This window comes from Equus caballus, chromosome 2, assembly GCF_041296265.1.
Source record: "Equus caballus isolate H_3958 breed thoroughbred chromosome 2, TB-T2T, whole genome shotgun sequence".
Lineage (NCBI taxonomy): Eukaryota > Metazoa > Chordata > Mammalia > Perissodactyla > Equidae > Equus > Equus caballus.
The window spans coordinates 89,127,784-89,151,895 of NC_091685.1; the positions used below are offsets into that span (position 1 = coordinate 89,127,784).

At 39.8% G+C, this 24,112-nt stretch overlaps 1 protein-coding gene across 18 annotated transcripts in view; it reads right to left on the reverse strand.

Annotated features, from left to right (window-relative positions):
* Positions 1–23,619, reverse strand: part of DCLK2 (doublecortin like kinase 2) — a 144,454-nt gene extending 120,835 nt beyond the window's left edge. For 10 of the 18 annotated variants that reach the window (XR_011436743.1, XR_011436740.1, XR_002803454.2 and 7 more), the window contains exons 1-2: positions 22,467–23,444; positions 3,424–3,758 (exon numbers count right to left, since the gene is read on the reverse strand). Coding sequence is in view for 13 of the 18 variants with exons in the window: in XM_070261531.1 (XP_070117632.1) it covers positions 3,424–3,758; positions 22,467–22,887 (756 nt within the window). In the remaining 5 variants the exon portion in view is untranslated. Of the gene's footprint in view, positions 1–3,423; positions 3,759–22,466 lie in introns of all 18 variants that reach the window. The other 8 variants (XR_011436742.1, XR_011436741.1, XM_070261533.1 and 5 more) reach the window with 4 other exon arrangements.
* Between the last annotated feature and the right edge of the window lie 493 nt (positions 23,620–24,112).

A 24,112-nucleotide genomic window follows, 5' to 3' on the forward strand; every position in this document is an offset into this window, starting at 1 on the left:
GTTCTCTTTATAACACATATCAACCAAAAAATAGACTCAACGTTTTAAATAGCAACCTAATAGTACAGATGTTGAATCAGCAACAAGAAAACTACAGCTTTTAAGGATACCTGGCAGTCTGAAAATACAATAGCCAAAGCTGTATCTATCAAAAGTTAAATTTATAATTTTTCCAAAGAAATGTTTACTTGAAAGTTTTAAAATTAAGTTCTATAAGACATAAACAGCGACAAAACAGATACTTTTAGCAACATTTCATAGCCACATACCAAAATTTCAAGGATTAACTCACAACGTTCTAATTTCTGCAATCTGATTGAAATTAGTCTTTGTTTTCTTTCTCAGTGCTTGAGTTCTCGCTTCTAAGCAGACATGAAGAAGTAGTAGTGGAAATCAGAACAGCAAATACTGGATTTCTGATGGCAACTATAAGCTTGTTTCCTTCTGAATTAGTTTTAAAAAAAATTCTTCCTCTACTTTTCTTTCTTAACACAAAATTGAAAACATACTATAGAGTTTCTTCCTTGCTTTTTCCACTTAACATCTTCCCATGTCTTTAAACATACCCCCAAACATAATTTACAATGGCCACTATATAGGAATTCTACGGTAATATTGTCTACCTGTTTTCTACTTTGGGGATTTTAAATTGTTTCCAATCTTTGGCTCTTATTGCTGGAATGAAAATTCTTATGCATAATTATGTTTGCATTTCACATTATCTAGGATAAATCCACAGAAATTAATTTATTACTTCAAATAGTAAAAACATTTGTATAGTTGTAAAAAACAAATTGCTTTCTATAAAGATTTATAAATCTTTATACAGATTTATAAATCTTTATACAGATTTATAAAGATTAAGATTTCTGTAAAGATTTACATTTCCATCAGTCTTCGAGAATGTCAATTCACTGCATATTAAAAAAATGGACATTCTTTTATAAAAACCTGTCCATTTAAAATATTAAAAATAATATCTCATTGCTTTACTTAAAAACTTTTCAGTAAGACAACTTTTTTATGCTAGTATTTATAATTCTACCCTTTCAAATAGTCTGTTTGGTCTTTTATCCATCTTCTCATTTTAGCGTTAGTTTTTTTCATGTTAAACTACTATAACTCAATATAAAAGCATATAACCCTTATGACACCTAGAAATTTTTAATTTTTATGTTGTCCGACCAACTTTTCCCTTTGTGATTTTCCCACTACTTTTACGCATAGAAAATTCTTTCCCATTTCAACATAACCATTGACATATTTTCTTTTAGTTCTTTTGTTTCATTTTGACAGCTATATTTTTAAAACACCTGGAATTTATTTTTGGCGTGGTATGAGGATGATGATTTAGTATCTGATAGCATGAGAGCCCATTCATCATTATTTTCAAAATTTTCCTGCTTATTTTTCCAGATTAACTTTTAAAATCACTTTGTCAGGTATCCCTCCTCCCATTACCCAGAAAATCTTGTTTAGAGTCTCATTGAAATGACAATTAAACTATAAATAAAAATCAGGAAGAATATATAAAAGAACGTTGAATATTGGTGCTATCAGGTGTCCTTATCTTGGACCTGACTGTCACGGAAATACTTCCAGTATCTCACTTGTTCACCAATACATGGGCTTTTTGTTTCAGACAGGAATTTCTTTTTTCCTTCTTTTTTTTTTTTCTTCAGTGTACTAGAGAATTCACCTTCCATTTTTATAACTAAATCTTTAACTGAACATAGATTTTGTATTTTTTGAAATGCCTTTGTGACATCTTTTTGGGACAATGTGTGCTCTTATTCTCCACCCTCTAGATCTCATGTAGAAACAGGTTTCTTAATAGTAAGCCATCCTTTAATTTCTGTCCTTAAGTCCTACTTATAGCGGTGTATTATTCTTTAATACATTGACGATTTGGGGTTGTTTGTGCTTTAGTTAACATTTTTACATATAAATATTTCTAGTCTAGTGCCTTTTTGAAGACAAATTTTTAGATAACTACTAAAATTTCAACAATTACTATTTCAATTAGATGTTCAACTTCTTTATTTCACGTATATTTTCCCTGAAGAACATTTGGAGATTTCCAAATCTGAGTTTCAATTTTTAAAATCTCATTTCCATTTACTAAACATTTATGTTTTCTAATCTGGTGTATTTATGATTTTCATTTTTGCTTGTTAGGTATCTTAAATATTTGTCCCTTATATTTCCTGTCTTCCCTGTGTTTGCCAAGAATCAATTATTTACCAAATCTCCTTTCTGTCTCATAGTCTAAATATTTTCACTTACTTGCAAAATGAATCTTAAGGTGTTTTGTGTTGTGCTGTGCCATTAACTCAATTTGTAAAGTGTCCATTTCCATTTGTACTTGGGGCAGGCTGCAATGAAGTGTTACGCCTTCTAACCATTAACTAATTAGAAGGATCCTTATAGTCCTAGTAAGACCTAGTAAGACTTAGTAACTAGATCTGGTCTTAGGAAATTAGAAAACTATTTTAATTGTGTTTTTCCAGAAGACACTGCTCCAGTGTTTTTTATTATTCATTCTCAGCACTACATGAGCCAAACACTGCAAAACAAATTAAGTATGTTAGAGGGAAAAGACAAAATGGAATGAAGAAACAAATTGAATGTTGGAAACTATAATGTTTAATACAATGTAAATATAAACAATTTAACTTTACTAAAATTAGAAAAAAATACACTTCAGAAGCCACATGTTTCTTTTTAGGAATGATAATCTGTGGTGAAACTCATTTTCTGTATAATTGATATTCGTGTGTCTTTCGATTTGCCCTTTTTTTTAGTCCATTAGATTCCTGGTATATTGTTACCATAATTTGACTTGCATTTCCTATGTAATTTGTGTATATTTTTCAGAAATGTTGATTATCTCCATTGTTCCCTATGAAACTCATATGGACATTTTTATAAAAGCACTTTCTTTGAAATGCATTTTCCATATTATACGTAAGTGGGCAGGGAAAGCTTTTTAAAAAATGTTAAATATCTTTTATTTTTACTCCTACGATTTACCCAAACTCATAATGACTCTACTAGTCAATAGATATTCTTAAATAGAGAACATCCCACGTAATTTAGGAAGCCTCTTCAACTTACACTTTTCCCTCAGAAGTTTATACTTTCCATCCAGTGACCATAAGAAGTATATTACTGATTTCTCTGAATTCACTTTTGAGATCTTCAGGTAGAGACAGGTAAGCCGCTTACATTTTTTATGATAAAGACTAATACATATACATACACACACACACACACACATACACACACACACACTCTTCTCAAGTAGGACTACTAGAATAATTTCTAACAGACTATGAAATTCATATTGTCAAATATGTAACCACCATGGTACAGGGAGAGTTTAAAAGTAAGATGGAGAACTGGGGGCTAGAAACGTCTCACCTGCTTTCCATCCAGTGTGCAGAGCCTCTTGACCACTCCTGAGTCTAGTTTAATGGCTTCGGTGATATCTGTTAAGACCTGCTCAAAGGAATGAGCAGTCTTCTTATTTAGAAGGATCCGCACGGCTTTTCTAGGCTTCACTCCACTTCGAATCACGGTCACTAATTTGGGTTTGATGAAATCTTTACTTTCCTTCACTTCACTTTTCACAGAGGAGGGAGCAGCCAAGGCTCGGGTTGTCCCACCCTTGATGTTTACAGACCAGTTCGGATTAATATTTTTGGTGTAATCAACTTTACGAAATGGTTCGTTCGATGCACACACGTAACTCTCACCTAAAAAGCAAAAATCAATTTTATTAGCATGATTATCCCCACTACAGATGCATTGTATCTGAACGAATGCTGGAGACCCACTATGTGAACTTCACAGGTTCACTGAAAGGGCATTCACATCCTTTTCCTTGGGCATTCTCTCCACTCTCTCTTTCTTTTTAATAGCATCTAGAATGATTTTGAGATAATTACATACATTACAAAATGAAAAGCACTGGACAAAGAAACTATTGAGAGATCCAGGTTTTACTTTGACCAAACGTGTCACCCTAATAGTTCCTCTACTCTTTGGTTCTCAATATCATCTGTAAAGTGAAGTTGTTAACCCAGATGAATTCTAAAGTACTTCCTACTTCCAAAAGTCTACTAATTTAATTTTTTAAAAAAATATCATTCTGGAAGAAATAACTATCACAATATAATATATTCACGTAAAAAAATAAAACTATTTTCCTCTTCTTTACAATTATAGATTTCAGTCCTAATCAAAGACTATATCTTCACATAGCTGACTAAATTATATTCAGTTACAGGTTCATTTATTCGATTAATGAAGCACTGCAAAAACGAAGGAAGAGTTTTGATAGCTCAAAGAAACATACCTTAGGCATTTTTTTCCTTAATTAAAGAATGTGAATTTAAAATAATTAGTTTAAATAGACAATCTCTTCTATATCTACCTAAATGGGAAAGAATGTTAAGTAGTTAAAATGATGTAGTTATCACTCATGTAGCCTTCAGCTTAATTTTTTTAAGTATAACATAAAAACTATATTATTTGTCAGTTGGTTTACTGACTCAATGTTCATTAATTTTAAATTCCAAAATCACATGTTGAAAAATCATAATTCTTCATAATTATATGTTGAAAACTCATAATTCATAACTATATGTTTAAAAATCATAATTTTTCTTTCAGTAAACTCAGAAGTCACTGAATTCTTTTAGTCGTAACTTTTTGATATATAAGATAAGGGCGTTACATGGTAAGATTTTCTCTAAGATATCTTCTAACTCAAAGAGAATCCATTATTTTTTCACATATTCAGTATAATCTCATTCTTAACATAACAATTACACAATACAAGCCTTATATGCTGCAAATGCTTAAAACAAAAATACCCAAAATAGTGAAAGAGAATTCGTGCGGAAAATCTATTAATATAAATATTATATTTAACTATTATCAAGAGGTTCTTGAAATCCTGAATAATAGAGAACTTAAAAACTCCCAACAGCACATGAACAAGTCAGCAAAAGATCAGGCAGATGTGGAGCAGTCTTCCATTTAAAGGTATAATGAGGTCACTGCCCCTGAAAACTAGGGAACCAGCTGCAGCTTTAACAATGCTTCTACACCAATCATCGGAAGTCCAGCCCAACCATCACCATTCAGCGATTTTTCATCTCTGTAGGTTTATCTAAATCATTTTTCACAGTGTAATTGTGTGGGAAAATGCACGTAATTTCAAAAATAGGTATAAATTTAATAAAATATAACTATAGGGGGCCAGCCCCGTGGCCGAGTGGTTAAGTTCGCAGGCTCCGCTGCGGGGCCCAGGGTTTCACCCGTTTGGATCCTGGGCGCGGATATGGCACTGCTCATCAGGCCATGTTGAGGCAGCATCCCACATGCCACAACTAGAAGAACCTCCAACTAAAATGTGCAACTATGTACTGGGGGGATGTGGGGAGAAAAAGCAGGGAAAAAAAAAAAAAGATTGGCAACAGTTGTTAGCCCAGATGCCAATCTTTGGAAAAAATACATATGTATATACACATAACTATACATTACATGCATGTATTAATGAGCTAAAATAAACAATTGTGATTTTCCTTTAACTTTACAGAGAAAGCAACTCTCACATTGAAAAGCTCTGCTTATTTTCACCTATGATAAAATTTAATTGTATATTCTGACCTAAAATATTAAGATGGAAGAAAAAAAAGGAATCTCAGGAAGCAAAAGTGACTCTTTTCTTTTTTTTAAGGGCAGGGAGAAGTCAGCTGGGGGAAAACTTTTCCAAATATAAAAAGAAGAGACAAGGGCAAAAAGAAACAAAAGAAAAGCAAATTTAATATGTCAGTTTCCTTGATCAACCTAGTCCCTGCACAGCTAATAAATCAACCAAGACAGCTGCCTTTTAGATTCCTCTGTATTTTGCCTCTTTACATGGGTTCAGAATATCAGAATGAAAATAGGTAAAGGAAGCTTGTCTTTTAATTTATTTGTGTGTGGTTACAGAAAAATTTTAATTCTCTCCCTCTCTCCCTTCCTTCCTTCATAATGTTTCTATTAAAAACTTGTGGATCAGTTCTGTAATAAAAATGTAAAGTTTTGAACTAGGGCTGGCAAATGTCTGCTAGACAGAGCCTCACCCTTTGCCTGTACCCATGGCCGACCCAAATTATAGTTTACGGGGTACTCTTCTATTACACCTAGACTCCCCCTCACAATATGCACTGAGCGCCTACTATGCGCCAGCCCATGTGCTAGGCACTGACATGAAACCCACTTTGGCATCCCTGGCACTCAACATTTCAGCACAAAGCTTCCAGACAGGGTTTTGAGGTCAGACCTGTGTTTCTGCATAATGGGTGCATAAATCCCCACAGTACAGATGTCATACCTTGATAACAGCAGCCATCAAGATACTCAGGCTAGCTTCCCCAGTTATGTCCCCACCCAGATCAAACAACCTCCTAACTGTAATTTTATCACTTACATAGATTTGCCTATAGGGAGAGAATATGCTGACAAAAGAATTTAAGATTTTGGTTGCTTGGGAAGTTAACAGCTCTTGCTGTTAATCAAACAATAAATTTTTGTTCTCTGTTAGACACTAAGCACATACAAAATTAATTAGAAGCAATCAGCATCCTCCCAACCAGGTTCATGCTACTGAAGGGATTCTTATTTAAGATTTGGTATCCTCCTGCTAACTTGTCACTTCTCCCTTCCTCTCCATTCTAATGAGGAACGTCACTTCCTACTCAAAGTAGTCAGTAGAAACCTAGGCATCACCCTTCACTCTCCAGGCTTCCCTACACACTACCTTCTGATACCAAGTTCTGTCCACACTATCTTCTAAATATTTCTAAAACTGCCCCTCCTCTCCGCTCTCATTGCCACCCACTTCCCACCTGGATCAATGCAAGAATCTTCTGTTTTCTGCTCATTCCCCAGATATATAACAAGTTTTCCAAATGACACTGCATTTTATACTACTGATACAGCTGGAAAAATATATCCTAAAGTAATAAGTCTTGATATACTGATAAAATATTACATTATGAGAGAATTTTTTAAACTCTTACCAATACATATTAAAATTACACTCACCAAAACAAGGAAAGGATAAGCATCTCATTTAAAAATTAGAGTTAACTAATTAAAAAAGATATATGCACCCCTATGCTCATTGCAGCAATATTTACAATAGCCAAGACTTGGAAACAACCTAATTGCCCATCAACGGATGAATGGATAAAGAAGATGTGATATATACACACATGGAATACTACTCAGCCACAAAAAAGATGTAATCATGTACTTTATGACAACATGGATGAACCTTGAAGGTATTATGCTAAGTGAAATAAATCAAAGAAAGAAAGACAATTACTGTATGACTTCACTCATACGTGGAAGATAAACAGATATGGAGAACAGACTGGTGGTGATCAGAAGGGAAGGGGCGAGGGCAAAAGGGGTTAAAGGGGCACATATGTATGGTGACGGATGGAAACTCGACTTTTGGTGGTGAACATGATGCAGTCTATACAGAAGTTGAAATATAATGATGTACACCTGAAATTTATAGTGTTACAAACCAAAGTTACCTCAATAAAATTTTAAAAAGAAATAAAAATTAAAGATATAAATGTATGTGTATATATCTCTCGTATATGGATATATGTAAAATAAAGCAGTCTCTGACATCCGGAATAGATCTGACGTTCACAGCCAGACATCAATGTTATTACAAGCTGGTCTGACACTCACAGACCTGAGTTCCTCTGTGGGATATAATCTCACAGAACACCTATTTCAGATGAAGTCATTCTGAGACTATGATAAAGTGACACAAAAACAAGGTCACAATGCAACCCACAAAATACCAAACATCTCCCTTTTACACTCAGTGAGTGACTGACACTTCTTTACCAACTACAGATTTTCCTCAACCTAGTCTGCCCTCCCTATAAATAAGATTTCATGAGATAACCAATCACAGAGTTGTCCCTCCTTCTGACAGTACCCAATACAGAATGAGTCCCTGCTTCCTTAGATCCTCCTGAACTTACTCAACCAAAGCCCAAATTCAATGATAGGTCTAACAGCCTCTTACTGAGATGTCCCGTGGTATCCTATAACATCCATTCTTTCTTGCTGCAATAAGTAATAAACTCCACTTCTTCAACTACAGGCATGTTCTTGGTCGTCTCTGGCTAAAAAGAATTGATATACATGCACACATACATACATATACTCTCTCTCTTTCTCTAATAACAGTTCTCTCTCTAATAAAAGTTCTTTGACCATAAGAGATTGGGAGGAAATCATTTTGAAAATTATGAACATGTGAATACTCCACACAAAAAGTACTTGCCTTCTGTGTAGGAGGAGGATGAATAGAAGCATAAGGTGGTTATACAACTTAAATGTTTTCAAGCACAGTACAGAATACAAAGTCTTTGAATTTCCTTTAAAACTCTCTACAGCAGCATGGCTGTGGCTTCTTACCACTGACATTTTGTCCAAAGACACTCTGTATTACTTCATATTTAGCAGGTTGACAAAGGGTGCCTACAATTGTGTAATACAACCTGGGTATTTGTTAACCATTAACTTGCATCCTTACTCAACCAAACGAATTGCCTCCTATTGAGAGCCAAGGGGCTATTAAAAGCCAGGAAATCCCCACTCTTTTGTCCTCTGAAAACCTTTAATCCTACAAATCTATTTCAGTCTGTGTCAATTTTTCCCATCTCCTCTTCCTTTTCAGTGATAAGGGTACCCACTTCCTATTCAACATTAAGTCCCTCTACCAGGATTTGGGTTCTTCCCTCTCCTCATGCTGAGGTTTCAGGGACATTCCTCTCTCCTCTGTTTAACCAGACAGCCCTCTCTACAGGATTATATACAAGTGCCTCCCACCTTAAACACACACACAAAGCCTCCCGTCTCTTCATTCCTCATCCCACTCTACCTAATGCGCTTCTGGCTTCTATTCACTGCCAAGTTAAAAAGCACTCCTCATCTGTTTTTTTCCCACTTCCTCAGCCACTATTTGCTCTTAAGCAACTGCAGCATCACTCCCCTGGCTGAAATGCCCTGATCCCCAAGCACTTCTTTCCCAACTGTCAAATGCAAAGCATATCTTCTAATTTCAGTTGGTGTCTTCTGAGGGCACTGGACAACAGTTATGATTCTCTTCCTGTAAATCCTTCTTTCCTTAGCTTCCATGATCTCATTTCTTTTGTTTTGCCTCTTCTTTGGTTGCTCTTTCTTGGTCTGCTTTTCAAGATCTTCTTCTTCCAACCATCCACCGCATCATCTTTAGACTCTCCCTGAGCAGTTGCATTCACCCCCATGGCTTCAACTACCACCTATACCATGAGGACATCTCCAGCCTAGTCCCTTCTCTTGGGTTCAAACCACTTAAAGAACATCTCTACTAGATTATTTATGGATATCTCACATGCCACCTGTCTAAAACTAACTTCACTCTCCATTATTGCCACCCTGACCTCAAACTCTCCTCTTCCTGAATCCTCCAACTTGAATGAAGTCACCACCTATACCGTCACCTAAGCAAAACCCAAGGCTCCTGCCTGTCTTCTCCCTTTCCCTACAGTCAACAGAATTGGCAAAACTGTTGACTTTGGTCTAAGCACCTCGGGAATCCATGTCCTTCAACCCTGTCTTCTCTTATTTCTCCCTAGATTAGAGTAGCTAAGTTCCCTATATCAGGCCTCACCCCCTCATCTTCCACACAGCTGTCACAGCAAGTTTTTAAAATGCAGATCTGATGTCTTTTGCCTGCTTCACTGCCTTTAGAATAAAGGCCAAACTCCTCAGCACATCATACACTTTCAGCCTCATCTCCCACCACTTTCCCACAGGTTCTTAAGTTAGTGTCATACCAGTATATTTACAATTTCCTTCCAGACTCATCATATCTTCTTATTCTCATTCCTTCTTATGTGCCTGAAATAACTTTCCTTCTCCTCCCATCTTGCCTCTTTTTTACTGACCAGTCAAGATTAAGCACCCCTGGCAAGGACATAAACCAATGAGAAGTTTCGTATATGCCAGAAGGATTTTTTTTTTTTTATTTTTCCTTTTTCTCCCCAAAGCCCCCCGGTACATAGCTGTGTATTTGTAGTTGTGGGTCCTTCTAGTTGTGGCATGTGGGATACTGCCTCAGCATGGCCTGATGAGTGGTGCCATGTCCGCACCCAGGATTCGAACCGGCATAACCCCAGCCTGCCGAAGCAGAGTGCATGAACTTAACCACTCAACCACGGGACTGGCCCCAATGGCCAGAAGGATTTTGAATTGGTTCAATCCCTTAGGGAAAATGGGGTGGCATTATCCAGTAAGTTGACAACATATACATCACATGACCCATAAATCCACCTTAGGAAAATGTCCTGGAGAAACTCATGCACATGAGCACCAGTATGTGTAAGAGTGTGTCTATGTGTGTGGGTGCATGTGTATGTGAATTCAACAATTCGTAGAAGTATTGCTCATGAGCCAAAGATGAGAATGAATCCACATGTCCATCAACAGAACAGATACATAGATTATGGTGTGGTCATATAACATACTACTATACAGTAAGGAAAAATAACAAACAAGAACTCTATGTGACAACTTAGATGAACTTTCCAAACAATGGTGAGCAAAACATGACAAAAGAATACCTGCAATAAGATTCAATTTCTGTAGCGTTCAAAACAGACAGAACAGACAAATGAAACTATATTGACTAGGGATGCCTTCATCGGTGGTAAAAATATAAAGAAAAGCAGGAGTCAAGGCCGGCCCCGTGGCCGAGTGGTCGAGTTTGTGCACTCCGCTTAGGCAGCCCCAGGGTTTCGCTGGTTTGGATCCTGGGCGTGGCCACGGCACTGCTCAGCAGGCCATGCTGAGGCGGCATCCCACATGCCACAACTAGAACCCACAACTAAAAATATACAACTATGTACCGGGGGGCTTTGGGGAGGAAAAGGAAAAATAAAAAAAATCTAAAAGAAAAGCAAGAGTCAGGCTACTGGTACCATGGAAAGAGTTGTAACCAGGATGGGACACAGGGAGAGCATCTCAGGTTCTGGCAGTACTCTGTTTCTTGACATTGTTGGTCGTCACAAAGGTGTTCACTTCATAATAACTCACTGGGATGTGCATGTATGTTATATGAGGTTTCTGTAGGTATATTATATTTTATAATTTTAAAATAAAATTTTAAAAACTACATCACTCTTGAGTGCTCTTTTTGTACCCTCAGCTTACAATGTCTTATCAGCTCATAATCATTTATTCTTTACCTGTCTCCTCCAGTGGTTCTTAGTGGAGAGTTTTTGTTTTTAATCAGGTGATTTTGTTGAGCATACAAATGCCCAGACCTCACCAGAGTCCAACTACACCAGGATCACTGGAAGGTGGGACTAAAACACGTAGGTAAGGTTTTTTAATTTCACAGTGACTCTGAAAACAATCTCTTCTTACAAACCACTGCTTAGACTGGAAGCTCCTTGAAAAAACTGACTGTGCCCTCTTCAGTCTACCTACATCAAGCACAGTACCCGGCGTGTAACAGGCACTCAAAACATGTTTGTTTAAATAATGCGTATTTCCAAAACAAATCTACACACCTCACTGGTTAGATTTGCATTACTTCTAGGTAGAACATTTGCATAGCGTGGCTGTTTACATAGAATGACCCTAGGAGACTGAGACATTCTTAGGTCATGCCAGTCCATCAAATGGCAACCTAAGGCACAAAGGAAAACAAGCAGCATATGAGGACTGCTGAGTATCTACCAACATTTTTTCTTCACTATCAAAAGCATCAAGACTCCAGGGCTCTTTTTCGCTCCACTAAATGTAATATGTCTTTCAATCAATGGAATATGCGTGTGTGTATGTGTGTACACACTCACTCATATATCTATCTATCTATCTATATATATATAATATGTTTTTAATAGCTAAATCGCAGTAACTCTTCAACATTTAAAATGTGAATTTAATGTTAGAAATTACAAATAGCTACATGCAACCTTATGCAGTTGGAAATTCAACAACAGTATGTTTTAGCCTACTCTTCTATCAGTTACTGTAAAGTCTCCCATCTACCTCTGGTAAATATTTACGTTAGCTGCTTAACACCATTAATTAGTTTGCAATTACAAACTATTTTGACATTCACGGCAGAAAATCAGTTATACAAAATTTAGACATTGAGACCACGCCTAACTCCTGGAGGGGAAGCAAACACCAAACTTCACAATGAAAAGGAAAATATGTTTATAAGTCTAAAGTACAAGGACTCTTCAAGCTTCAGAAACAGCCCCTCCCCACCCAAATACACAGATTTAAATACGGTGACACAAAAAAGGAAAGACAAAGAGAAAAGAGGAGAAAGCACAGCTGACACTGTAGGTCTAATATCAGCAAAAATCTTAGGAAGCTAAATTCTTTCCTAACTTCCCGAACTGAGGAAAAAAAAACTTACTTCCAAAGGAAGGTAACCAAAAAAATAATCTGAATATGTTGCATCTATAAGACAGTTTCAAGTCCTTCACAAAATACAGCATTTGTGAGACGTCTTGTCCTACTGGGTGGATTATAATGTGCATATCTCCATCTAAAACACATCAGAAATGAGTTTCCACACTCAGTTGGTTAAGAAAAATACAGGGTGAGGGTAAGTAAGGCTGATTCATTATTCTGCTGTGGCAAACAACTTAATTGGGTTTTCTATCCAAACTGTACAGTGCCCAGAATTTAAACTTATAGGATCAGTGGAGTAACACAAAGTGCGCTGCTCTGGCCTGGATGCTGTTGCCACTCTGCACTCATTTGCTGTGTGCTGGACCATTGCTGTTAAATTCAAAAAAGGAATATAATTGCCTTTCCCAGCTGTACAGTCTGTGATACCTTCCACTGAGAAGGGGGAACAAAATGTATTTTGAACATCTGAATATCTGCGAAGAGGTATGCCCACAAATCCATGTTTCAGCATTGAAATTTAACTTAAGACAAAAGAAATTAGGTGAAAGTAAAAACAAAAATCTCCTACTCCCTAACCAAAAAGCTGTAAAGCTTACTACTTAAAAAGAAATTGTATCTGGGGCTGGCCCCGTGGCCGAGTGGTTAAGTTCGCGCGCTCCGCTGCAGGCGGCCCAGTGTTTCGTTGGTTCGAATCCTGGGTGCGGACATGGCACTGCTCATCAGACCACGCTGAGGCAGCGTCCCACATGCCACAACTAGAAGGACCCACAACGAAGAAGATACAACTATGTACTGGGGGGCTTTGGGGAGAAAAAGGAAAAAATAAAATCTTAAAAAAAAAAAAAAAAGAAATTGTATCTAATCTCCTGGTCGGATGGAAGCTATAGATCAGATCCATTATCCGTCTTTTTGTTCCTCACACCTGAACCAACCATATCCCACAATCTACAAGAGTTTACCATGGCAATTTTAATTCTGTGCTTATTTTGATGATAAGACTTAAAACGTTTATATTACCCTTTTCTGGAACATCTGAACGATTGCGTCTAAATTAAGTACAGCCAGGCCACTCTATGTCCACAGCCTCAACTCTTCTGGCATCAAGTAGTGTAATTTTGCTGGGAGTTAACGAGGAAAAAGTACACTTATATGTAAAAGACATGTTCGCAGCAAGTTAAGGCCAGAGGACATAATTTTACTCTGTAGGAATAAAGGATCATTAGCAGTGCAAAACTAACTCATTACATAGCATTCTGAAATACAATACACCAAACTCAACATGTGGTACCATGGCAACATTGGGAATACCAATTTAGTTTGAGCAAATAATATCTGTAGCTTTTCATTGCTCTTTTGCATTTTTTTTGGCTACACAGTTGTGTTGGTATTTACGTTACCAATTTCGGGGGTTTGTATCAGTGTGTAAAACCTACATGCACAAAGGTACACCTACTTTCATATTTGTAAATATTTAAGGGACAATGTAATTAAAGTAATTAAGGTAATACTGGGCTTCTGCAACTTGGCTGTTAGATTTTTACATTGTTTCTCATTTTTAAGTATCTTAAACATTGCTAAAGTTTGAGAAATATTGTAATCTTAAGGGTATTAAGAGAGAGACTTTTAAATCAAAATGTGCCCACCCATCGAATAATATTTGCAAATAAACTGGTGCTTAATAGATAAAGTGTCAGTCTTTCAGTCAGCTCACCACCCGAGCAGAGGTAGAACTTTCCTCGACAGAGCTTCCCCAACTTCTGGACACCTTTGCTTAATACCTTCCTCCTTCATCCCATAAATCTCACTGTGAGTCTAAGAGGAAGACTTGGTCTCAGTTTTAAGCAAGTAACGGATAATGAAGAAGGCTTGAAAAGATTCAGTGCAAGTGATGAAGGATTCAGAAACCAGATTTTATCCAAAAACAGAGGTGATGTTCAGAGATGGGAGGGAAGGGGAAATAGTAGAAGAAAGCATGACCACTGTCTCAAAATGTCTGAAGGGCTGCCATGCAGAAACAGGATGAGCTTACAAAGCTCTAAATGGTGGCTCTAGAATTACAGGGGGGTGTTACAAGGACACAAATTTTGGTTTAAGATGCTGAGAACCACTACCATTTATTAAAGAGCCACTGCATGCTAGGACTCTGTTAAGTGTTTTATATACATTATAAGGTTCAAGTGGAATCTTTTATTATTGGCCTTGATCACTAATAAGAGATGAGTTTACATTGAGCTATTTCTCAAGTTTTCTCTCTCAGATGCTCGACGAACATGAGCATTAACCAGTAGTAAGTTTCCATAACTTCTCTTTTCCTTTTTCTTGATTCTTTCTTTTTTTTTTTTTTTGAGGAAGATTAGCCCTAAACTAACATCTGCTGCCAATCCTCCTCCTTTTTGCTGAGGAAGACTGGCCCTGAGCTAACATCCATGCCTATCTTCCTCTACTCTATATGTGGGACGCCTGCCACAGCACGGCATGCCAAGCAGTGCTATGTCTACACCCAGGATCTGAATCAGTGAACCCCAGACCACTGAAGCAGAATGTGCACACTTAACCGCTGCACCACTGGGCCGGCCCCCTTTTTCTTGATTCTTTAGCAGATGAAGCAAAATACAGTTAAGTAAAGTGACCAAGATGACGGGTAACGGTATTGGGGAAGAGAGCACCAATCACTGCCTTTAAGAAATAATTACATTGTTATTATTTAAAAATTAACAAAGTAATCTGAAGTTTGTAAGACATACATAGTGAAGAAGAGAGAAATCAATGACAAAACTGTATAACTTCTATTGTGATATACTTTGCTTGCAAGTGATTATAATTTAATCAACATATAAACAACAGGTAACATAGTAGGTCATAAATGTAGGTTATTTTAGTCACTTTGTTTGAGATGTTAGTAAATGTTATAGTGTAATCAAAAGAACTTAAGTTGATCTCACAAACCAGTATTTTTCCCATTCCTCCAGTCTATAACATAGTAGCTTCTGACAGATTACAATATAACTAGTCTACTACTTTAGGTTGCAGAAGACATGGCAAACAGAATAAAATACCCCAGACTAGAATAAAAATTATAGCATCTCTCTTTTTTTAAAAAAAAAAAAAAAAAGATTTTATTTTTAGCCCCCCGGTGCATGGTTGCACATTCTCAGCTGTGGGTCCTTCCAGCCGTGGCATGCGGGACGCCGCCTCAACATGGCCTAATGAGCGGTGCCATGTCTGCACCCAGGATCCAAACCCACGAAACCCTGGGCCGCCGAAGCAGAGTGCACGAACTTAACCACTCGGCCACAGGGCTGGCACCCTATAGCATCTGCTAAGGAATGGAAGAGTATTCATCTAAATTCTAGCCTTAAAGTATTTCCAACTCATAGAATTTAAAAGGTGCCAGATTGTATTAAAATTATATATGAAATAAATTTGCTGAACACAATGCTTCAAATAAGAAGAAACACTAAAGGTGAACAAAACTAAGTTTTAGTTATGTCAGAGAACTAACTCAAAACAGACACTGAAAATATTAGGGGACTCAGAATAATCCTAGGATTTAAATACACACAAGAAATAAAGGTACAAGAATTTGGTTATGACAAATGTCTAAAGAGAAAAATCAAGTCAGTCATCTCAGACACTAGTGAAATTAATAAACTGCTAAAGTGTAAATATATCACATCATTTTTCTTGGATAAAAACTTAGTTAAAAACTGAAATATGAAGGGTCAAGGAACATGTGTCTTTTGCATGAACTTATTCTACCTCCACATATCTAGCCAACTGTCCAGCTGGCTGTCTTAACTAAGAAACATTTCTTAAAACACCTATATTCACCTATTCACACCTATTAAATATCTTATATACGACACAAAAGTAAAAGTAATCATCAAACACCATGTGCCAGAAGTATTTGCTGCATGGGATAAAGAAATGAACAAGATGATCGTGGTCCCAGCCTTCACGAGGTTTGTACTTCTCCGTTTCCTGAGAACATTCTATGGAGGAGATCCTCCTGTAGGTTATTGAGGGTTCTAAGAACTCCACCTAAACCTAGATAGCCACATCTGATCACAAAATCTGGCCAACTTTTAAAAAGGGACCTAGAACCAACAGAGCCAAGTTCATTTCTCTTTCCCACTCCCAAAAGCATTTCCCAAGATCACTGAACTTGAAAGAGGAAAAGGGCCTTAGCAATTATCTAACTTCATTCTACAGATGAGGAAACCAAGTAAGGCAAGTCTGCAGAATTTGAATGCACAGACCCTACTTAGCAGGTATATAGGATAATGCATTTTATTTCAGGAGCCATACACGAAACATCCTAAAACTTTCATTACACCTACAGTGACTGAAGAACTACTGCAATCTTCATTGCCCAAATATAAATGATTAACAGGTTTGGCTGCAGAAGTGATGGAACCCTGGACTGCTGATCTATAACAATCTATGTAACCCTCAGGGGTAGGAATGAACCCCATTTCCTCACAGGTGGTAGAACATAGCACTTAAGAAGACAGAAGTTCAAAAGCCAGAGAGAAGGGCCTCTAGTTCTAGCACCACCTCTTACCATTGGTGCCAGGAGGCAATTTTTTTATCCTGAGCCTCAGCTTCCCCATCTGTAAAATGAAGGAGACAATAAAGCCATATTTCACAGGGTATTATTAAGAGTTGAATGAGAAGAAACATATAAAGTACCTCATGTAATGACTGCATATAACACATCTAATAAATGGTAGCAAAGCTGAGAAGACAAGGATGCCTAATTCTTAGGGTAGTGATTTACTTTATCAGTAGACGAGATAAAAACAGAAGCGGTAGGAGCATGGGTGGTGGTGTGGATGAGGAGAAGAGACCCAGCCAGGCAGTACAGACCCACGGCAACTGCCCTGGCCCTCTCTGCAATGAAGAAAGCAGTTTGATAACCACTGCTTACGGGAATCTACTTTCCTTTATGTCCCATCACAGGATGATAAAATATCCGTTTCCATAGTTTAAAACCTCATGAAATATTGATCTTTTCTTATAATTACCAGAGTATCATTGTGTCATACTCTAATCAGAAATGCTCTCCCAAATAGTGCCTTTCTTCTCCCAACCCTTTAGAATTCTTTATTCCTCAAATGAAAATTTCTCTTCCCATTACCTCTGGAAAGAGCTTATTATGCAGCTATTTTATAGCCATTTGAATCTGTTTTAAGGAAATGAGATGAAGAGAACAATCAGATTGATAGAAGCAGGTATTATGGAAGAGTCATTCTCTCCACAATGATGAGTTAGCACAGATCTTTGACTTATCTGAAATATAATCCAATTTTTAAAAATATATCTTTTCACAGATATATAGGAACAACCATATTCAAACTTCCCTTGGTATCCAAGGGACTTAGAGGTAAAATCGTTTTCTAGGCTATTTATTCAATGAATTTATTGTGTGTCCAAGATCCCAGACCTCAGGATGTTCTCAGTTTAATGCAAAAGATAGACCCAATATACCAATATTATAAAGGTTAGTGTTATTATAGAGGTAAAGAAAAATGCTGTGAATAAGCAGAGGGAAGAGCTATAAGCTTGACCTCAGGCCTTGGTTCCAACATCTGTTCCTCTCGGAAGCCTTTTTCGTTATCCCAGCCAATGTGGCCCTCCTGACCTCATCTCATTACCACTTCATTTACAGCACTTCACAGCTGGAACCATCTTTGCATGTGTGTTGTGTGTGTGTGTACACACTCACTATCTCTCTCCCTCTAGAATGTGAGCATCTTGAGGGAAGAAATTATGCCCCCAGCACACAGAACAACAAATAGGCTCTCGATCAACAACTATTTGAGACCAATATGCCTGAGGTCTGGGAAGAGACTTCATAGAGAGGTAATATTTGAACCAGGTCTTGAAGAATCTAGAAGTCTGCCAGGTAGAAAAGGCTTTGCAGATCTAAAATTCAATGTTAAACTGCCATGTCTAATTACCATATACACCTCTAATGTGTACTGCTTTTGACTTTCTATGAGCAAACAGCTTGTAATTCATGGGTTTATGTTTCTTTCCTCACCATAACAAGTTCCAAGAGCTCAGTTTTCTATTACTACCATAAAAATCTATGTTGCGGAGGGGGGAAAACCCCTATAATTTGGGTTCTTTGGGAGACTCATTTTTACTTAAAGGCTTTCTCAGTAACTGCATTTTAGTTTAACATCTTCAGAGATTGACTAAACCAAACAGATTCAATAAACTAGACTTAGTAGGAGAACCTCAGAAATTTCAAGTGCTTGATTTCTTTAGAACTGATTTTTCTTAAATTCAACTTATTTCAACCTAATTTTCAAGTTAACGGAAGAATGGAAGTATCACTATCAAAATAATCAAAATTCTCTTATGTGCCCTAAAATTCAATAACTTTATTTATTGTTGACTGAGTAAATAACATAAAATGACATTTTACCTTGGAATGAGAGAGGCAGAGACAGGTAGCTAATAGTTTTTTGGCTCCTGACAAACACTTCATGAGAACCATACACCTATTCCCTGATGGTACAGGACATCTGCAGCCTCATCAATTTTCTAGAAGATAGGTTCTGGGTAGGGAAAGGAAGCCCAGGTCATCATACACTCAGTAAATAACTACTTAGGTAGGGGAAGGATATATACTTTTAGATTAGAAGGGATCTAACTTAGAGAGGTGATCTCCCAATCTGTCATTCAACAGAAAAGGACACTGAGGTCCGGAGAACTGAAGTGAATTTTTCTCAAATCCACATTCAGTAAAACCCAGGGATCCTGACCTGGTCAGGCACTGTGTCACTGTTTCTTGAGCATATCTCTTCAGGACACCAAAATTTTACAAATATAGCCAAAATGTCCAGACGGGGAGAATACTCATGGAACAAAACTAAGACTAGGAGTTCTGACTCTCACCCTTGATCATGAGAACTTAAGAACAAGTCACCTAGACATCCTCGGTCATCTATCGGAGATGCTACAAGCTTGGTTGACTCATGGCCTCAGGCAGCTCAACCTGATTTTCCCAACATTAACTGTTTTACTCACAGTTTTCCTCTGAGAAAGGTCTTCATTCAGTTTTAGAATAAACAGGATTACAGGGATGCACAGCACCAATTCAGTGAAATTAATCTAGCAAAGGAAGATAAAGCAATAGGCTGAAGATGCCTGCCGGTTTGGTGTAGGCACAGGAGGAGTGCCAGCCAACACCTGAACACTGTTCTTAGTCTCTAGAGACTCTCAAGGTCAAGGGCAGAAGAAAAAATCTGGGTCATGCAAATTTCTTTTGTCATCTGAGTTCAATAGCACTGAGCCTCTGAATGAGTGTTCATGCCGGGCTGTCTTGAGTCATCACTTTCTATTCTTCACTAAAAATATTTTAGAAGAATGGTTTAGGAAAAACAATATCCCCTAAACTACAAATTTCACTGGATTGAAGACACAGAGGAGAGGACAGTCAAACATAATGGTGTAAAAAATAGGATCAGAGAATCTTTATTAAAAACAATGAACTAAGATAAAATAAAGCAGTCAATTTTGACAGCATGGGCAATACCACAAACCTATTTTTACTGATGCAAATAATAATATCATAGTAGCTTGTTGCTTCTTCTACATGATAAATCTGAACATCTGCACACACAATTTTAAGTAAAAGTTGAAACTATTTAAATTTTGAACGACTGATATTAAACATTGATGATTCTTTCTTAAAAACTGCCTTGCAACAGGATATCCCACACATTTTGTGAGAAACTTAAGACTTAGACAAAGGTCCATTGTCAGAGAGAATGCCTCTATGACAAAAGAAGTGCACAAATTTTCTTCTTTTGCAGTAATTTTATTATATTGAACAATGCTTGAAACAAGTGGGTAATTGGCTCAGTTAGGAAAACATTTCTGTTGTACAAATGTTTGTTATAACTGTATTATTGTTTACCATACTGTGGAGTAATTTGGACCCTACACATACTTATGGTCCCCCATCCCTCAAAATCAGTGAGTGAATTATTGGAAGGAAATTTGTCAACCTTCAATTTAGAGTTGAAAGTACAGTTTGAGAATTTGACTCAGTGGACCATGCAGCGCCTGGGGCAATGATAAACTCAACGTACGGTGTGTGCTCTTGTTAATTAATGTACATAATGGACATCTTGATCTTCTTCCCTATGGTGATATTCATCTTTGGAGTCCATTAATTTCATGTAGCAAATACACTGTTAAGATTACTTCAGAGAAGGATATTAAAATTGTTGTCTACCCTCAGACCACACCAGGCACAGTATCCCAAGGGCATGTGAATAGGAAGTGCTCAAGCCATAGGCATTGCCTTGATCCTTCCACAGAGCTGCTAATTAGCCTTGGGTCAGTCAGAAAACTGGTTACTCAGCTTTGAAACTTCTAGGCAAATTTTGCTCTTAAGTATATAGCACGACAAAAAGAAGTGATAAAGACCTTTTAACAACGTGTCTTCATTTTACTTATACTCTTCCTATTGTCATCACCTCCTGAGGAAGCCTTTATAACCAAAACACACACTTGATGAAGAGAACGTGAGCAGTCAAAAAAACACATATGTACACCGAAGACACAACTTAATTTTGGTTGGGTCCTCATGCAGCCAGGACAGAGAAAACTTTTGCTAACAGTGACTAAATAGAATACTCAACCACTTTCAGGATTCCTCAGTGTAGCTACATCAATTTATTAGAGGTAAATGGTAGATGAAAGAGCATATACTGCAGGTACCGGGTGACAAGGCATGTTGCTTAAGTTTGCTCATGAGTAAAATGGGCATAATGCCTTCAGAACATAAGAACATGATGAGATAATATAAGAAAAACAGTTGGCTCAATGTTCAGTTTCCTTTCCCTGCCAAGCCAACATTGCTATGACTACATGCAATGTGCCATTTGCATTAAGAAAGATGCAGGAGAGCAGACTGTAAACACGCAGTCAGCACAAACTTGGGTACTGTCTGATCTTTATAGGTACTGTTTAGACCTGGAAATATGTTCTTAACTACTTAGTAATGCTTTTTCTCCCCAAAAGGAAAGAAGAGTAAATATTGCAGGAATTCAAGGATGACACAACATACAGCCAAGTAGTCCCTTTGAGAATAGCATAGCTGACTCCATAAGATCAATAATGTATAATAGGGCCCAACTGCTGATTCCAATGGTCTCTATCATCCTAACTAGCTACTTTCAGTAGGGGAGGAGGCAAGAGAGACTGACCTTAATTCACCTCATTACCAACCAAAAGTGGAAAACCCTTTCACAGTGGTTCTCAACCTTGGCTGCACATTCGAATCACCTGGGGAGCTTTTAAAACTCCAGGTGGCCAGACCACACCCCAAACCAATTACACGCGAATATGAGAGGGAGGGTGGTGGGAAGCACTGTATTTTTTAAAGTCCCCAGTGATGCAAGATGCAGCTAAGGTTGAGAACCACTGTCTGGGATCACCCTTCCTGACTTCATGTAACTTCTGCTGCAAGCCAAACCAGGACAGCCAACCTAGAGCATTTCACAACCACAGCTTCTGAATAGAGCAGAACCCATACGCTGGACCACCACAGGTGCCTGCACCGAGGTCCACACAGAAGGCTGAACCACAGCTTATTAGCTAGAAGGGTACCCAGATCCTCACCGGAGAACCACTTTTTCAAATAGTTCGCACTTCAAAACACACACACAAGTTCGCCAATCTTGAGAGATGTCACCAACCAAAGCCCGTTAGGAATTTTTTCTTTTTAAGGCAAATCTCTTGGGAAAAATAAATACATGTGGGAGCGCGCCCCACACATAGAGCCTACGGAAAAGCAGACAGAAGCACAGAATTCCCAGGGCCGCCTAGAAAACACCCCGCGGGCTGTCCCCAGCGCGGGCCAGGCGTGTGCGCGCGGGCCGGTGGCCACTGCACCTGCTGGGCCGCACCTGCCGCGCCGGGCCCTCCCCTCCTACCTTCCAGCAGCTCGTCCAGGCTGGTGACCTTCCTGCTGCCGTCGATGGTGTAGATGGTACGAACGCCCTGGGGCAGGTTCACGTTGTCCGACAGCGAGCGAGTGAGCTCCATGAGCAGCGCGTCGAAGGACCGGAAGCGGTCGCTGGAGATGGCAAACACCAGGCCCTTGAAGTAGCGGTCCCCATTCCGGTAGAAGCGCGCCTTCTTGGCCTTCTTCTCCGAGCTCAGGGCCTGCAGGGTCCGCGTGCGGTAGAAGCTGCAGTGGGCACTGTGCGCCGGGCTGGGGATGAGCCCGTTTCCCTTGGGGCCCGAGCTGCTGCTGCCCCCGGAGGAGCCGGGCGCCCCTCGCCGCGACCCCGGCCGCGGCCTTTTGTCCCGTTCCTCAAAGTGCTCCAGCTCAATACTCCTGGTGCTGGCCATCACGGCTGCTCCGAGGGCTCCCCACCAAAAAAAAGAAAAACGTCCCAGCCAAAGCCTCCAGGTAGCCTACTGTTAATGCGAGAACCAGTTCAGGGCCGCAGGGCTGCGAGGGGCCTCAGGGCGCCGGGACACCTGGCTCTGGCATCCCGCCCTCTCCTTGCAGGTGGGGCCTCTGAGCCGCGGAGGCACCGGCCGCCTCGCGCCCCACCTAAAAGTGGCCGCAGCGTCGAGCCGCCCAGCTTATTGTCCGGCGTGGCTCGCTTGGTCCTCCCGCCCGCCGGGGAGCCACACGCCCCCCAAGCGCCTCCTCCACCCAGCCACGCCTCACGACTCCCGCCTGGGAGCCGGGCCGGAGCCGCGAAGTTGGGCCTCCCGGGCCCGCGGGCGCACACAAAGCTCGGGCGCCCGCCGGTGCTCCCCGGCGCGCCGAGGGAGGGAGGGAAGGGCGGGGAGGGGCTGGGAGCGTGGGAGAGACGCCTGTCGCGGGCCCGCAGGGGCGTCGCGCCAGCCCGGAACCGCCCGTGCGCCCTGCCCGAGGCCCGGGATGCCGCGCCGCCGCCTCGCTCGTCCCCGGGCCCTGTCCGAGGGGCGGCGCGCGCTCGCTCGGGCTGAGAGGGCCGTGCGGGCCCCTTCCTCCGCCGGAGCCCGGCCCTAGCGGGAAATAACGCAGTCCGCCTCCTCCGCTGCCGGCCGGCCCGGCCCACCGGCGAGCATCCCCGCCTGGGCCCGACTACGCCGCCCGCCCGGCCCGCTGTCAGAGCTGGAGGGGGCTTCCAGCCCCGCAAAGGCTGCCAAAACCCGGGACGGAGGGAGGTGGGCGCGGAGGAGGGGGCCGGACGGGTCGGCGCGGAGGCGCTGCAGCACGAGACGAGCGGCGCCTCCTGGGTCCTAGGCAGCCCCGACCGCCTGACAGCTACAAACCCGCGCGCCGCGCTAATGGGCGCAGCCGCGGCGCGCGCTCCTCCGCCTGGGAAGCGTAAGCGCGCAGGCCAAAAACCTACAAAGGAAGGAGGTTCAAGGGCAGGGATCACATCCCTTAGCCAGCTTCCAAATGAGGGACTGAGGCCGAACTACGGCAGAAACCCGAAACTTGGCGTTGAATTTGGGCACAAAATTTATTTTTTAAAAAGGAGATTTTGAGCTTTATTTAAAAATCCTTTGATAAATCAGTTTCCATTGCAGATTAGCTAACATGGTACGTTCCACAACTTTGAATGAATGAATA